General features: G+C 49.4%; 2 protein-coding genes across 7 annotated transcripts in view; one reads left to right on the top strand and one right to left on the bottom strand.

The window, feature by feature from the left end:
- The window catches only part of AP4B1 (adaptor related protein complex 4 subunit beta 1), a 247618-nt gene that overhangs the window by 64260 nt on the left and 165390 nt on the right, over positions 1–17968 (bottom strand). Inside the window, exon 1 of one of the 2 annotated variants that reach the window (XM_068269703.1) lies at positions 13409–13504. The exons of the other annotated variant lie outside the window; for it this stretch is intronic. The gene's annotated coding sequence lies outside the window, so the exon portion shown is untranslated. Of the gene's footprint in view, positions 1–13408; positions 13505–17968 lie in introns of those variants that run through there. 2 annotated transcript variants of the gene reach the window in all.
- Positions 13611–17968, top strand: part of DCLRE1B (DNA cross-link repair 1B) — a 209046-nt gene continuing 204688 nt past the window's right edge. For 2 of the 5 annotated variants that reach the window (XM_068269710.1, XM_068269707.1), the window contains exons 1-2: positions 13611–13930; positions 17419–17635. In XM_068269710.1, coding sequence (XP_068125811.1) covers positions 17447–17635 — 189 coding nt within the window. In that variant the 5' untranslated portion in view covers positions 13611–13930; positions 17419–17446. Of the gene's footprint in view, positions 14015–15462; positions 15836–17418; positions 17636–17968 lie in introns of those variants that run through there. The other 3 variants (XM_068269708.1, XM_068269711.1, XM_068269709.1) reach the window with 3 other exon arrangements.

Genomic DNA, 17968 nt, shown 5'->3' with positions numbered 1-17968 from the left:
GTCACATGACCCTCTTCCTATTCAAAAAAACAAAAGTTGGATTCAAAATGGCCGACTTCAAAATGGCCGCCATGGTCACCACCCATCTTGAAAAGTTTCCCCCGTCACATATACTAATGTGCCTCAAACATCACCAACCATTCCCTTTTTATTAAGGTGTATCCATATAAATGGTCCACCCTGTACAATCTATTCCTCCTCTTCCCTTTATTTCCCTGCCTAGCTGAAACATGATCATCTGCTCACTTGTGTTTACAAGGAAGGCTGAGGTGACTCAGGGATTAAAGGAGAAAAGAAAAAAAAAAGTTAAGGGCAGAAATGACATCTGTATTTAGCCTCAAACTGTGGGCAAAAAATATGGGTCCCACCAGGAACAAAATTCTCTTCATTTACTATATAAAAGATTCACTGAAATCAAAACATGGACAGTACAATACATGTGTTATGTAAGTAGACCAAGTATTTATCCCTGGCATAGTACGGCTAATCCTCCTGCTTTAAAGAGGGACCTTTTATTAAAGTCTGAGACAAAAGGAGGAATGCAGGAGACTAGGAGAGAGGACCAATGCCCAACACTGGAAAGGCACAGAACAGCTTCACAGGATTCAACAGGGGGGAGGAGCCCTTTACAAATCACACTGCACAATCTGTAGAAGTGCTATTAAATAGATACTGTAACATCAAAATTATCCCCTGGGGGGTACTCACCTCGGGTGGGGAAGCCTATGGATCCTAATGAGGCTTCCCACGCCATCCTCTGTCCCACGGGGGTCTCGATGCAGCCTCCGAACAGCCGCCGACAGACCCGACTGTCAATTCAATATTTACCTTTGCAGGCTCCAGCGGGGGCGCTGTGGCTGCTTTCGGCTCTGAAGTAGACGGAAATACCAGATCTCAGTCGGGTCCGCTCTACTGCGCAGGCGCCGGAGACTTGCGCCTGCGCAGTAGAGCAGACCCGATGGCGATCGGGTATTTCCGCCTACTTCGGAGCCAACAGCCATCAGAGCGGCTGCGCAGGAGCCGGGAAGGTAAATATTGACGTCACCGCTGTACGGAGGGCTGCAGCGAGACCCCCGAGGGACGGAGGATGGCGTGGGAAGCCTCATTAGGATCCTGAGGCTTCCCCCTCCCGAGGTGAGTACTCCCCAGGGGACGTTTTGATGTTACAGATTCTCTTTAAGCACTTTTTAATCAGTGTCAGTTTAGTAACGGATTTGCACTTTTCTTAGAGAGTCTGAAGCCTCTTAAAATTCATCTTTTTATTTAACAATCCTCTTCTACACTATCACCCCATCTAAAACGCTGCTATCCCGCGGTAGAACACTGTGTTTAAACCCCCCCCAAATCCCCAGGGCAATGTTGGGGGAGCGCTTCCTAGTAGAAGCAGAGCTTTGGGCTGTAGCTCTGCCTCTACTCCCGTCAATCGGTGCTTACCGCCGCCTCTCCCCGCCCCTCTGTCTTCTTTCACTGAGAGGGGCAGGGGAGAGGCAGAGATATGCGCGTATTAACGCGAATCAGGAAAGTCGTGGATTTTTGTCCCTGTGTTCAGGGGGATTAAAGTTAACAGCGTTCTGCCACGGGATTGCGGCGTTTTAGATGGGAGCGATAGTGTAGAAGGGGATTGTTAAATAAAAATATGACTTTTAAGAGGCTTCAGAGTCTCTTTAACTGTAGTGCAGTTCTAAAAATTCACACTAAACTGCCGCTATTAAGTAGGATTTAAGAATTTTCTTATCATGCAGAACAATTCCCCTTGCTGGTTAGAACTGTTTAAGAATTAGTATTATTTATTGCTTTGATAAATCTGGCCCATTGTTTCATATATTGCTGTACCTAAGAATGCAATCTAAAATATTAGACAAATGCCTGAAATTCTAAAAGAAGCTCAGACTCTAGAGACATAAGCTACCCTACTTTATTTACAGTATCTGTTACTTAATGATTATTCAAAAAAGTGCTCTGCCTAAAGGTCCATATTCACTCTAGATCAGGGGTGTTGAACTCAATTACAAAGTGGGCCGATATTGAGCTCTGGGGCCAAGTCATGGGCCAACCTCAATGGGCTCTATTCACAAAGCATTACCACATTTGGTAATGCTGAAAACAGCTGATTTTACTGATCACCTTCCCACATTCAAATTCACTAAACCCATCACCACACAGAAAATAAACATTACAGACTATCGAGGTAAATTACCGACTTGTGCGGTAATTGCCTCAAGTAATGTCAAGAAATTGCAATTTACAAAGATTAATTTCCGCATTAAGTTTACTGGCCAAAAATGTTCGGTAATTTTCTCCAGCTCACAACAGCCCATGCTGTCTTTGCGCGGTAGATTTAACAGAAAGCCTTTGGGGAGAGCCAGGCATCCAATAGGGAAAGCCACACAGCCCTGCTTCTCATGTTGATTTGAAGCGAAGGGTAATCGGGTGGGACTTTCAGTGTAGCAAAGCAGAGGAGGGATATTTTCAAAAGGCGTCCCTGCATCCCTTTAGATGTGCTTATTTGTATTGCAGTATACAGAAGAGCTCCCCCTGGTTGCTGCAGCACATCTAAAGGGATATCAGCATTGCACTGTAGGGAAAACCTCAGAGTCCTACACACAGCTCTCCTGCCTGCCCGCTGACCTGCTACATGCTGGTAAGTCACACTTACCGAGCAGGGATTCGTGAAAAGAGGCATGTTTGTTCTGTAATTTACCGAAATTCTGCCTCATGAGGGAGAACTTTAGTAAATTTGGGAAAAAGAAAAAAGTGTAAAATACCGGATGAGGTATTTTACAGAAGACAATTATTTTACCGACCTGCCCTTTGTGAATAGAGCTTAATGTCTAGTGGCCACCTCTCTCCCTTATAAACTTCCCTGGTGTCTAAAAGCCCCCCTCCATCCCCTATACAGTCATCTGATGTTCAGTGGTCTTTCCTTCCTCCTCTATACAATTCCCTGATGTTTAGTAGTCTTCCCTCCCGTATAGTTTTCTGATGTTTTAGCGGCCCCTTTCATCCCCTGGCCTATACAATTCCCTGGTGTCTAGAGCTGTCGCCCTCCCCATATGGCTTCCTTGGTGATCTAGGGCTTACTCTCCAATATAGTTTCTCTGATGAGCTAGAGTGGGCCAAACATAATGCAAAGTGGGGAACCCATCTGGGGGCCAAATCTGATGGCTCCGAGGGCCAGATTTGGTCCACGGGCCAGAGTTTGACATGTATGCTTTAGATGTAAATCAATATGTACAAAAGAGTGACATCAACCAAACAACATAGCCCAGCAAAAGTAAATGATAAAACAATCAAACACCATTGTATACGAACACGCCTACATTCCAAATGGTTATGTTGTATGAATGCTGCACACAGGTGGAAGTGACATTTCACAAGACGTGTTCCTGCTCTGGAGCTAGCATGACAAAATATTGTTTGAATGACACTGTACACACCCTCAGACTATACAATATCTGCCCAATAATCGCGAGAACTGATCCGCCCATTGGACTGAACTGAATATCTGATATTGGTAATTTGTCGTAGGGACATAATAGAATAGTCTAGCCCAGAATTAGCAGTGTACTGTGGATGCGGCACAAAGTAAGCAGCATACATTACAAAATAGTTAAAAACAAGGTATAATTAGGTCTCATTAAGAGAGAGACGACATGGAGTGTACTGCCCTAAGACACACGGTGCAGGTAACATGATAAGGTAAGAGAGTGGCAGAGTACTCACCTGTCTCTGCCTTCACTACTACCCTGACAGTGAATGCTGGATCTTAGTAGAGATGGGAAGTCTGGATCTTTTCAATGATTCGGATGATTCAAATCGGATCATTAAAAAGATCCGGATCTTTGAATCATTTTAATATGTCTAGGGGAGAGACACTGAGAAGAGTAGTGGAGGGGTCACTGAGAGGAGGCTGGGCGAGGGGGCATGAGGGAGAACCTGGGGGAAGGGGAGAGAGACACAGAGAGGCTGGGGGAGGGGACATGAAGGGGAGAGAGACACTGAGCAGAGTAGTGGAGGGGTCATGAGGGAGAACCTGGGGAAAGGCGAAGGGACATGAGGGAGAACCTAGGGGAAGGGGTGAGAGACACTGAGGAGAGTAGTGTGGGTCACTGTGAGGAGGCTGGGCGAGGAGACATGAGGGAGACACTGAGCAGAGTAGTGGAGGGATCACTGAGAGGAGGCTGGGGGAGGGAACATGAGGGAGAACCTGGGGGAAGAGGAGAGAGACACTGAGCAGAGTAGTGAAGGGGTCAATGAGAGGAGGCTGGGCTGGACAGCATAGGCAGTAATGCCCCCAGACAGCGTAGGTGGTATAATGCCCCCAGACAGCGTAGGTGGTATAATGCCCCCAGACAGCGTAGGTGGTATAATGCCCCCAGACAGCGTAGGTGGTATTGCCCCCAGACAGCGTAGGTGGTATTGCCACCAGACAGCGTAGGTGGTATTGCCCCCAGACAGCGTAGGTGGTATTGCCCCCAGACAGCGTAGGTGGTATTGCCACCAGACAGCGTAGGTGGTAATGCCCCCAGACAGCATAGGTGGTATAATGCCCCAGACAGCGTAGGTGGTATAATGCCCCCAGACGGCATAGGTGGTATAATGCCCCCAGACGGCATAGGTGGTATAATACCCCAGTCAGCGTAGGTGGTAACGCCCCCAGACAGCGTAGGTGGTATAATGCCCCCAGACAGCGTAGGTGGTATAATGCCCCCAGACAGCGTAGGTGGTATAATGCCACCAGACAGCGTAGAAGGTATAATGCCACCAGGCAGCATAGGTGGTATAATGCCCCCAGACAGCGTAGGTGGTATAATGCCCCCAGACAGCGTAGGTAGTATAATGCCCCCAGACAGCATATGTGGTATAATGCCCCCAGACAGCATATGTGGTATAATGCCCCCAGACAGCGTAGGTAGTATTGCCCCCAGACAGCATTGGTAGTATTGCCCCCAGATAGCGTAGGTAGTATTGTCCCCAGACAGCGTAGGTGGCAATGCCCCCAGACAGCATAGGTGGTATAATGCCCCCAGACAGCATAGGTGGTATAATGCCCCCAGACAGCATAGGTGGTATAATGCCCCCAGACAGCGTAGGTAGTATTGTCCCCAGACAGCGTAGGTGGTAATGCCCCCAGACAGCATAGGTGGTATAATGCCCCCAGACAGCATAGGTGGTATAATGCCCCCAGACAGCTTAGGTAGTATTGCCCCCAGACAGCGTAGGTAGTATTGCCCCCAGACAGCGTAGGTAGTATTGCCCCCAGACAGCGTAGGTAGTATTGTCCACAGACAGCGTAGGTGGTAATGCCCCCAGACAGCATAGGTGGTATAATGCCCCCAGACAGCATAGGTGGTATAATGCCCCCAGACAGCTTAGGTAGTAATGCCCCCAGACAGCGTAGGTAGTATTGTCCCCAGACAGCGTAGGTGGTAATGCCCCCAGACAGCATAGGTGGTATAATGCCCCCAGACAGCATAGGTGGTATAATGCCCCCAGACAGCTTAGGTAGTATTGCCCCCAGACAGCGTAGGTAGTATTGTCCCCAGACAGCGTAGGTGGTAATGCCCCCAGACAGCATAGGTGGTATAATGCCCCCAGACAGCATAGGTGGTATAATGCCCCCAGACAGCTTAGGTAGTATTGCCCCCAGACAGCGTAGGTAGTATTGCCCCCAGACAGCGTAGGTAGTATTGTCCCCAGACAGCGTAGGTGGTAATGCCCCCAGACAGCATAGGTGGTATAATGCCCCCAGACAGCATAGGTGGTATAATGCCCCCAGACAGCTTAGGTAGTATTGCCCCCAGACAGCGTAGGTAGTATTGTCCCCAGACAGCGTAGGTGGTATAATGCCCCCAGACAGCATAGGTGGTATAATGCCCCCAGACAGCTTAGGTGGTATTGCCCCCAGACAGCGTAGGTAGTATTGTCCCCAGACAGCGTAGGTGGTAATGCCCCCAGACAGCATAGGTGGTATAATGCCCCCAGACAGCATAGGTGGTATAATGCCCCCAGACAGCTTAGGTAGTATTGCCCCCAGACAGCGTAGGTAGTATTGTCCCCAGACAGCGTAGGTGGTAATGCCCCTAGACAGCATAGGTGGTATAATGCCCCCAGACAGCATAGGTGGTATAATGCCCCCAGACAGCATAGGTGGTATAATGCCCCCAGACAGCTTAGGTAGTATTGCCCCCAGACAGCGTAGGTAGTATTGTCAAGAGACAGCGTAGGTGGTAATGCCCCCAGACAGCATAGGTGGTATAATGCCCCCAGACAGCATAGGTGGTATAATGCCCCCAGACAGCATAGGTGGTATAATGCCCCCAGACAGCATAGGTGGTATAATGCCCCCAGACAGCTTAGGTAGTATTGTCCCCAGACAGCATAGGTGGTATAATGCCACCAGACAGCATAGGTGGTATAATGCCCCCAGACAGCATAGGTGGTATAATGCCCCCAGACAGCTTAGGTAGTATTGCCCCCAGACAGCGTAGGTAGTATTGACCCCAGACAGCGTAGGTAGTAATGCCCCCAGACAGCATAGGTGGTAATGCCCCCAGACAGCATAGGTGGTATAATGCCCCCAGACAGCATAAGTGGTATAATGCCCCCAGACAGCATAGGTGGTATAATGCCCCCAGACAGCGTAGGTAGTATTGTCCCCAGACAGCATAGGTGGTATAATGCCCCCAGACAGCATAGGTGGTATAATGCCCCCAGACAGCGTAGGTAGTATTGTCCCCAGACAGCGTAGGTGGTAATGCCCCCAGACAGCATAGGTGGTATAATGCCCCCAGACAGCATAGGTGGTATAATGCCCCCAGACAGCTTAGGTAGTAATGCCCCCAGACAGCGTAGGTAGTATTGTCCCCAGACAGCGTAGGTGGTAATGCCCCCAGACAGCATAGGTGGTATAATGCCCCCAGACAGCTTAGGTGGTATAATGCCCCCAGACAGCTTAGGTAGTATTGCCCCCAGACAGCGTAGGTAGTATTGTCCCCAGACAGCGTAGGTGGTAATGCCCCCAGACAGCATAGGTGGTATAATGCCCCCAGACAGCATAGGTGGTATAATGCCCCCAGACAGCTTAGGTAGTATTGCCCCCAGACAGCGTAGGTAGTATTGCCCCCAGACAGCGTAGGTAGTATTGTCCCCAGACAGCGTAGGTGGTAATGCCCCCAGACAGCATAGGTGGTATAATGCCCCCAGACAGCATAGGTGGTATAATGCCCCCAGACAGCTTAGGTAGTATTGCCCCCAGACAGCGTAGGTAGTATTGTCCCCAGACAGCGTAGGTGGTATAATGCCCCCAGACAGCATAGGTGGTATAATGCCCCCAGACAGCTTAGGTGGTATTGCCCCCAGACAGCGTAGGTAGTATTGTCCCCAGACAGCGTAGGTAGTATTGTCCCCAGACAGCATAGGTGGTATAATGCCCCCAGACAGCATAGGTGGTATAATGCCCCCAGACAGCTTAGGTAGTATTGCCCCCAGACAGCGTAGGTAGTATTGTCCCCAGACAGCGTAGGTGGTAATGCCCCCAGACAGCATAGGTGGTATAATGCCCCCAGACAGCATAGGTGGTATAATGCCCCCAGACAGCATAGGTGGTATAATGCCCCCAGACAGCTTAGGTAGTATTGCCCCCAGACAGCGTAGGTAGTATTGTCAAGAGACAGCGGAGGTGGTAATGCCCCCAGACAGCATAGGTGGTATAATGCCCCCAGACAGCATAGGTGGTATAATGCCCCCAGACAGCATAGGTGGTATAATGCCCCCAGACAGCATAGGTGGTATAATGCCCCCAGACAGCTTAGATAGTATTGCCCCCAGACAGCGTAGGTAGTATTGACCCCAGACAGCGTAGGTAGTAATGCCCCCAGACAGCATAGGTGGTAATGCCCCCAGACAGCATAGGTGGTATAATGCCCCCAGACAGCATAAGTGGTATAATGCCCCCAGACAGCATAGGTGGTATAATGCCCCCAGACAGCATAGGTGGTATAATGCCCCCAGACAGCGTAGGTAGTATTGTCCCCAGACAGCGTAGGTGGTATAATGCCCCCAGACAGCATAGGTGGTATAATGCCCCCAGACAGCTTAGGTGGTATTGCCCCCAGACAGCGTAGGTAGTATTGTCCCCAGACAGCGTAGGTGGTAATGCCCCCAGACAGCATAGGTGGTATAATGCCCCCAGACAGCATAGGTGGTATAATGCCCCCAGACAGCTTAGGTAGTATTGCCCCCAGACAGCGTAGGTAGTATTGTCCCCAGACAGCGTAGGTGGTAATGCCCCTAGACAGCATAGGTGGTATAATGCCCCCAGACAGCATAGGTGGTATAATGCCCCCAGACAGCATAGGTGGTATAATGCCCCCAGACAGCTTAGGTAGTATTGCCCCCAGACAGCGTAGGTAGTATTGTCAAGAGACAGCGTAGGTGGTAATGCCCCCAGACAGCATAGGTGGTATAATGCCCCCAGACAGCATAGGTGGTATAATGCCCCCAGACAGCATAGGTGGTATAATGCCCCCAGACAGCATAGGTGGTATAATGCCCCCAGACAGCTTAGGTAGTATTGTCCCCAGACAGCATAGGTGGTATAATGCCACCAGACAGCATAGGTGGTATAATGCCCCCAGACAGCATAGGTGGTATAATGCCCCCAGACAGCTTAGGTAGTATTGCCCCCAGACAGCGTAGGTAGTATTGACCCCAGACAGCGTAGGTAGTAATGCCCCCAGACAGCATAGGTGGTAATGCCCCCAGACAGCATAGGTGGTATAATGCCCCCAGACAGCATAAGTGGTATAATGCCCCCAGACAGCATAGGTGGTATAATGCCCCCAGACAGCGTAGGTAGTATTGTCCCCAGACAGCATAGGTGGTATAATGCCCCCAGACAGCATAGGTGGTATAATGCCCCCAGACAGCGTAGGTAGTATTGTCCCCAGACAGCGTAGGTGGTAATGCCCCCAGACAGCATAGGTGGTATAATGCCCCCAGACAGCATAGGTGGTATAATGCCCCCAGACAGCTTAGGTAGTAATGCCCCCAGACAGCGTAGGTAGTATTGTCCCCAGACAGCGTAGGTGGTAATGCCCCCAGACAGCATAGGTGGTATAATGCCCCCAGACAGCTTAGGTGGTATAATGCCCCCAGACAGCTTAGGTAGTATTGCCCCCAGACAGCGTAGGTAGTATTGTCCCCAGACAGCGTAGGTGGTAATGCCCCCAGACAGCATAGGTGGTATAATGCCCCCAGACAGCATAGGTGGTATAATGCCCCCAGACAGCTTAGGTAGTATTGCCCCCAGACAGCGTAGGTAGTATTGCCCCCAGACAGCGTAGGTAGTATTGTCCCCAGACAGCGTAGGTGGTAATGCCCCCAGACAGCATAGGTGGTATAATGCCCCCAGACAGCATAGGTGGTATAATGCCCCCAGACAGCTTAGGTAGTATTGCCCCCAGACAGCGTAGGTAGTATTGTCCCCAGACAGCGTAGGTGGTATAATGCCCCCAGACAGCATAGGTGGTATAATGCCCCCAGACAGCTTAGGTGGTATTGCCCCCAGACAGCGTAGGTAGTATTGTCCCCAGACAGCGTAGGTGGCAATGCCCCCAGACAGCATAGGTGGTATAATGCCCCCAGACAGCATAGGTGGTATAATGCCCCCAGACAGCTTAGGTAGTATTGCCCCCAGACAGCGTAGGTAGTATTGTCCCCAGACAGCGTAGGTGGTAATGCCCCCAGACAGCATAGGTGGTATAATGCCCCCAGACAGCATAGGTGGTATAATGCCCCCAGACAGCATAGGTGGTATAATGCCCCCAGACAGCTTAGGTAGTATTGCCCCCAGACAGCGTAGGTAGTATTGTCAAGAGACAGCGGAGGTGGTAATGCCCCCAGACAGCATAGGTGGTATAATGCCCCCAGACAGCATAGGTGGTATAATGCCCCCAGACAGCATAGGTGGTATAATGCCCCCAGACAGCATAGGTGGTATAATGCCCCCAGACAGCTTAGATAGTATTGCCCCCAGACAGCGTAGGTAGTATTGACCCCAGACAGCGTAGGTAGTAATGCCCCCAGACAGCATAGGTGGTAATGCCCCCAGACAGCATAGGTGGTATAATGCCCCCAGACAGCATAAGTGGTATAATGCCCCCAGACAGCATAGGTGGTATAATGCCCCCAGACAGCATAGGTGGTATAATGCCCCCAGACAGCGTAGGTAGTATTGTCCCCAGACAGCGTAGGTGGTATAATGCCCCCAGACAGCATAGGTGGTATAATGCCCCCAGACAGCTTAGGTGGTATTGCCCCCAGACAGCGTAGGTAGTATTGTCCCCAGACAGCGTAGGTAGTATTGTCCCCAGACAGCATAGGTGGTATAATGCCCCCAGACAGCATAGGTGGTATAATGCCCCCAGACAGCTTAGGTAGTATTGCCCCCAGACAGCGTAGGTAGTATTGTCCCCAGACAGCGTAGGTGGTAATGCCCCCAGACAGCATAGGTGGTATAATGCCCCCAGACAGCATAGGTGGTATAATGCCCCCAGACAGCATAGGTGGTATAATGCCCCCAGACAGCTTAGGTAGTATTGCCCCCAGACAGCGTAGGTAGTATTGTCAAGAGACAGCGGAGGTGGTAATGCCCCCAGACAGCATAGGTGGTATAATGCCCCCAGACAGCATAGGTGGTATAATGCCCCCAGACAGCATAGGTGGTATAATGCCCCCAGACAGCATAGGTGGTATAATGCCCCCAGACAGCTTAGATAGTATTGCCCCCAGACAGCGTAGGTAGTATTGACCCCAGACAGCGTAGGTAGTAATGCCCCCAGACAGCATAGGTGGTAATGCCCCCAGACAGCATAGGTGGTATAATGCCCCCAGACAGCATAAGTGGTATAATGCCCCCAGACAGCATAGGTGGTATAATGCCCCCAGACAGCATAGGTGGTATAATGCCCCCAGACAGCGTAGGTAGTATTGTCCCCAGACAGCGTAGGTGGTATAATGCCCCCAGACAGCATAGGTGGTATAATGCCCCCAGACAGCTTAGGTGGTATTGCCCCCAGACAGCGTAGGTAGTATTGTCCCCAGACAGCGTAGGTGGTAATGCCCCCAGACAGCATAGGTGGTATAATGCCCCCAGACAGCATAGGTGGTATAATGCCCCCAGACAGCTTAGGTAGTATTGCCCCCAGACAGCGTAGGTAGTATTGTCCCCAGACAGCGTAGGTGGTAATGCCCCTAGACAGCATAGGTGGTATAATGCCCCCAGACAGCATAGGTGGTATAATGCCCCCAGACAGCATAGGTGGTATAATGCCCCCAGACAGCTTAGGTAGTATTGCCCCCAGACAGCGTAGGTAGTATTGTCAAGAGACAGCGTAGGTGGTAATGCCCCCAGACAGCATAGGTGGTATAATGCCCCCAGACAGCATAGGTGGTATAATGCCCCCAGACAGCATAGGTGGTATAATGCCCCCAGACAGCATAGGTGGTATAATGCCCCCAGACAGCTTAGGTAGTATTGTCCCCAGACAGCATAGGTGGTATAATGCCACCAGACAGCATAGGTGGTATAATGCCCCCAGACAGCATAGGTGGTATAATGCCCCCAGACAGCTTAGGTAGTATTGCCCCCAGACAGCGTAGGTAGTATTGACCCCAGACAGCGTAGGTAGTAATGCCCCCAGACAGCATAGGTGGTAATGCCCCCAGACAGCATAGGTGGTATAATGCCCCCAGACAGCATAAGTGGTATAATGCCCCCAGACAGCATAGGTGGTATAATGCCCCCAGACAGCGTAGGTAGTATTGTCCCCAGACAGCATAGGTGGTATAATGCCCCCAGACAGCATAGGTGGTATAATGCCCCCAGACAGCGTAGGTAGTATTGTCCCCAGACAGCGTAGGTGGTAATGCCCCCAGACAGCATAGGTGGTATAATGCCCCCAGACAGCATAGGTGGTATAATGCCCCCAGACAGCTTAGGTAGTAATGCCCCCAGACAGCGTAGGTAGTATTGTCCCCAGACAGCGTAGGTGGTAATGCCCCCAGACAGCATAGGTGGTATAATGCCCCCAGACAGCTTAGGTGGTATAATGCCCCCAGACAGCTTAGGTAGTATTGCCCCCAGACAGCGTAGGTAGTATTGTCCCCAGACAGCGTAGGTGGTAATGCCCCCAGACAGCATAGGTGGTATAATGCCCCCAGACAGCATAGGTGGTATAATGCCCCCAGACAGCTTAGGTAGTATTGCCCCCAGACAGCGTAGGTAGTATTGCCCCCAGACAGCGTAGGTAGTATTGTCCCCAGACAGCGTAGGTGGTAATGCCCCCAGACAGCATAGGTGGTATAATGCCCCCAGACAGCATAGGTGGTATAATGCCCCCAGACAGCTTAGGTAGTATTGCCCCCAGACAGCGTAGGTAGTATTGTCCCCAGACAGCGTAGGTGGTATAATGCCCCCAGACAGCATAGGTGGTATAATGCCCCCAGACAGCTTAGGTGGTATTGCCCCCAGACAGCGTAGGTAGTATTGTCCCCAGACAGCGTAGGTGGCAATGCCCCCAGACAGCATAGGTGGTATAATGCCCCCAGACAGCATAGGTGGTATAATGCCCCCAGACAGCTTAGGTAGTATTGCCCCCAGACAGCGTAGGTAGTATTGTCCCCAGACAGCGTAGGTGGTAATGCCCCCAGACAGCATAGGTGGTATAATGCCCCCAGACAGCATAGGTGGTATAATGCCCCCAGACAGCATAGGTGGTATAATGCCCCCAGACAGCTTAGGTAGTATTGCCCCCAGACAGCGTAGGTAGTATTGTCAAGAGACAGCGGAGGTGGTAATGCCCCCAGACAGCATAGGTGGTATAATGCCCCCAGACAGCATAGGTGGTATAATGCCCCCAGACAGCATAGGTGGTATAATGCCCCCAGACAGCATAGGTGGTATAATGCCCCCAGACAGCTTAGATAGTATTGCCCCCAGACAGCGTAGGTAGTATTGACCCCAGACAGCGTAGGTAGTAATGCCCCCAGACAGCATAGGTGGTAATGCCCCCAGACAGCATAGGTGGTATAATGCCCCCAGACAGCATAAGTGGTATAATGCCCCCAGACAGCATAGGTGGTATAATGCCCCCAGACAGCATAGGTGGTATAATGCCCCCAGACAGCGTAGGTAGTATTGTCCCCAGACAGCGTAGGTGGTATAATGCCCCCAGACAGCATAGGTGGTATAATGCCCCCAGACAGCGTAGGTAGTATTGTCCCCAGACAGCATAGGTGGTATAATGCCCCCAGACAGCGTAGGTGGTATTGCCCCAGTGTAGGTGGTAATGCCCCCAGTCACTCCCCCCTTCTGCGGCAGCGGGCAGGGCAGAGACTGACTCACCTGACTTCCAGCTCCAGCGCCGACTTCACTCTTCTCTCCCTGCGTCCGCTCCCTCTGTAGTTAGAGCACGGCTACAAGAACATGGCCGCCGATTGTCCCCATTTGTGGACATCGGCGACCATGTTCGTGTAGTCCTGCTCTAATTACAGAGGAAGAGGACGCAGGGAGAGACAGCGCGCATGCGCGGACTCTGAACCGAATCACTCCTTGTGATGATCCGGATGATTTGGTTCACAAAGAAGATCCGGATCAAAGATCCGAATCGTTCATGATCCGGACATCACTAGATCCTAGTGGGCTAAAGGACCCTGGTGACGTTATTTACCCACATGACCGAAACAAAGTCGTCACGTGACCGCTGCACTATCGGAAGAAGACTTGCTATTGGCCAGAAAGTACGAGTCTTCTCACCTGTGTAATGTATCTTTTAGCAGCAGCGTAGCCGGGGACTGTAGCTGGCATTACGTGCTGGCCCGAGGAGAGGAGTGCTGCCTGCTTGAGATGCCGGGATCGCTAGATACGGTAAAACCTAGCAATCTGTCGCCGATTTGTGCAAGGGGAAGAGGGAGACTCGCTACACCACCGGGGAGGAGGAGGACCGCTGTGGTGAACGTTTTTACAACTTTATAAGATTTTGAAACCGGTTGCAAGAATCCATATGTATAGCTATTAGTGCAAACTAACCATTGACTTCAAGCTATTTGTTTTAGAAAATCCTACCCAACCTAACCCTATTCTCACACAGAACCCTCTCCTCTACTGAGCAACCAACCACACACACACACACACACACACACACACACACACACACACACACACACACACACACACACACACACACACACACACACACACACACACACACACACACACACACACACACACACACACACACACACACACACACACACACACACACACACACACACACACACACACACACACACACCCCTCAACCTGGAGGGAATGACTTTGATGAACAGAGGCGCCAGCAGAATAAAAACAATAATTAAAAGTTTTAAAATATGCTGGGGAGGCAGTGGTGGACTTACCTCCGAAAGCAGACTAGACTACTTGTCTGACATAAACACTTTATTAGTATCCCAATAGATGCAACTCGTTTTCGCAGGACCAAGCCCGCTTCATCAGGCAATAAAACAGGGGACAAAACAGTAGCTCTCAGGTAGCACATATAGCGCCTCTGGAAACCTGGAGGGAAGTAATAGAAAAAAACCTGCCCCCCTTGGTGGGCAGCTAATAACCCCCCCCCCCCCGGTAACTAATAACTCCTCTCCCTTACTGGGCAACTAACACTACCCCCCCCCCCCAAGGGAACTAAACACCGGCAAATAATGACAGCCAGGAGAAGTAAAAGGAGGCACACATGCGCACTTAAGCACAGTCTGTACAGCATGCATGCGCTGTATGGAAAGTTGCAAACCATTTTAAGTTGCAATATCTTTTATCACACCACCAGACTAGCATGAAGTGTGATGGGGGACCACCAGACCAGCAGGGAGAGCGATGGGGTGCCGCCAGACCACCAGGGAGAGTGAAGGCCGGACTATCCAACCACCTGGGAGAATGATGGAGGGCCATCAGACTACCAAAAATAAATGACGGGGGACAGCCAGACCACCAGGGAGAGTGGAGGGGCACCGCCAGACCAGTAGAGTGAAAGGTGACCGCAAGACCACCTGAGAGAGCGAAAGGGCACCACTGAGACGCAGGAAGAGTGAAGGGGTTGGCTACGAGACCACCAGGGAGAGCAAAGGGGAAGCTGTGAGATGTCAAGGGAGAGCAAAGGGGGGTGGGGACGCAAAACCACCAGGGATAGTGAGGGGAGGCCGTAAGACCACCAGGGAGAGTGAAGGGGTGGAGAGGGAAACCATCAGGGAAAATGAACGGATATTGTGAGATGTCCTGACATAGGTGCTCACGGCACTGACGGAATTATTTCTTCTCATTAAACTGGAGCATACAGAGATTGTGTGTGTGTGTGTGTGTGTGTGTGTGTGTGTGTGTGTGTGTGTGTGTGTGTGTGTGCTTCGGGAGGATCAATAATGCACACTGAAAAAGAGCATTTTTTTTTTAAGGTAAATTATTATAATCCGTATTATAAAAAGAAAAATAAAGAATTTGGGATGCTACTGTGTACATCGGCAATACACTGACATCATGCAGCTCTGACCCTACCGACTTGTCCTTTGGATGACTTTACTCTTTAGAGTTCTTTGCTTCTGTGCACGGTCAATTATGCCAGTCTACGGGGAGGCACACAATACGTCAGGAGAGACACAAGCATTGTCTGGAGATTGATAGGTTTCTGCAGATTGAAGCAGCATGTTCTGCTTACCACAGAGCTGCTTGGTGACGCGAATGAACAGCAAGGACTAGAGGAGGTGTGGATGAAGTGCACTAGTTGTAGTAAGACTGAGGTCTCCAATCCTGTACCACATCATACTGACACTTGCTCTCTCTCTTTTTCACACTGATCCCAGGTCCCCAGCCTCTAGGCTCCACTGATCTACTTTCTCCTTGCATCCTTGTCTCTATTGCAGAGCCCTCTCTCATGAATAGGGATGATCAAAGAGATGCAAATACTTCCGATTTTATGCAAGTTTATGTAAATATATGCAGCTTGAAATTGGACCAATCAAGTCCTACCCAGATTGAAACTGATTGGTCCAATTTCAAGCTGCATATATTTGCATACAAATTTACATAAACTTGGAAGTATTTGCATCTCTTTTGATCATCCCTAGTCATGAAGAGAGAGGGAGCTGTAGTCATGGATACAAGGATGCCTTGGAGGAATTTAGATCATTGGTGGAGCCCGGCGAGGTATGTCACTGCAATCCACTAATGCTGCGTACACACTGGCGACTATGGTCGTTTGAAACAGCTCATTAACGATCGTTCCGCCGACAATCGGGGAAAGAACTTTACCCAACGATCATTAACACGAACGACAAAAGAACGACATCGGGAAGATGGAAATATCCAACCTGACGGATCATATCTACCAACAATCGTTACAAAACTATAGTGTGTACAGACATCGGCCGAGAACGATCGTTACAAGGGCCAATGCGCCTGCGTTGAATTCTGCCCAGCTTCAGTACTTCCTTTGTAGCGCGGCCGTAAAGATTGTTACATTGCTCATTTCAATTAAACTTTGTTTTCAAATTAACAATCATATATTTGTATCTATTGTAACTCCATGTCAGTGTTTTTTTTTTTTTATTTTATATAAATATGTACGCAACATTTCCTTCTGATCGTTCTTTTCTGCGTGAACTATCGTTAAAATGTGTATGATGATCGCTGCATCCCATCGTTGCATACCAATCTTTCCAATATCGTTCGTCTGGTAACTATCGTTCTTTGCAAACGATAGTTATCGCAAGTGTGTACGAAGCATTACTACTCTGTACTTCAGCCACTATTGTGGTCCCTACGCCACTGACTGCAACACCTTGACATCCTCCCTTACCTGCCCCACATTATAATGGCACCCACCTTTTTTTTTGTCCCCTAACTTACTCATACTTCTCACTGGTACGTACCCATCCTCTTCTTTTATTTACCAGCCCACTCACTTATATCCATTCTCTACTTTTACTCAACTCTTAATTTGTATATATCCTCTTCTATTTTCAGACCCCTGATTGTTGTCTGTCCTGTTCTTCCTGCCTTCTGACTGATATCTGTCCGTTTCTCTTACCTGCTGCTTGCTGATACCCACTCTCTTCTGTTACTCAACTTATACTTATCCTTTTCTCTTACCCACCTACTGACCTCTAACTAGCCTTTCCTATCTTCCTTCTGACAAATACCCATTCTCTTCTTCTACCTGCTTGCTTCCTGACTAATACCCATCCTTTTCCATTACTCATTTTCTGAGTTCACCCATTCTCTGCACGCACTTTTATATGTTTGTCATTTTTATTCCGTCAAACACACCATATTATTGGCTGAAAATGTTTATTTTTTTTCTTTTATTTTAGTGGTTTGTCAATCCTGTGAGCACAGAGAATGAATGGAGCGCTTATCCCAAAAACGCCTATTGCAGTGGATTTCTGGCAGATCCGCAAATGCAGCTATGTCAGACTTTTCTTCCTGTCCCATATGCACAGTGATCATACAGTAGGTTTATCTTCAACATGGAAGAATCCACTGTACTGTTCACCCATAACTGCTAAGTTACTGAAACACAAGCTGCAGGTATGGTATTATTTTTTTGTTTTATATTTTATTTATATAGCACAAACCTCTTCCTTAGCACTGTGCATAATACAAAGCAAATACAGAGGAGCATGCCTACATGAGACATTAAAAACTCTGTACAATCAAGACATCCAGCAATACAACTACAAAAACTTGCATAGTTGATGTGTGGTTTGAAACATTCCAGCAGAAACAAACTCTAGGGGTAGGTCCCTGCCCTTGCAATCTTACAGTCTAGGGGATTATGACATCAAAAGTATGATAAAGTTATATTATGATAAATATTATAAAGTTGGCCCTGCTTTCCTAGGTAACAATTTAGCATGTAAA

The sequence above is a fragment of the Hyperolius riggenbachi genome, chromosome 2, assembly GCF_040937935.1.
Source record: "Hyperolius riggenbachi isolate aHypRig1 chromosome 2, aHypRig1.pri, whole genome shotgun sequence".
Taxonomy (NCBI): domain Eukaryota; kingdom Metazoa; phylum Chordata; class Amphibia; order Anura; family Hyperoliidae; genus Hyperolius; species Hyperolius riggenbachi.
This window is presented reverse-complemented; position numbering and strand designations above follow the sequence as displayed.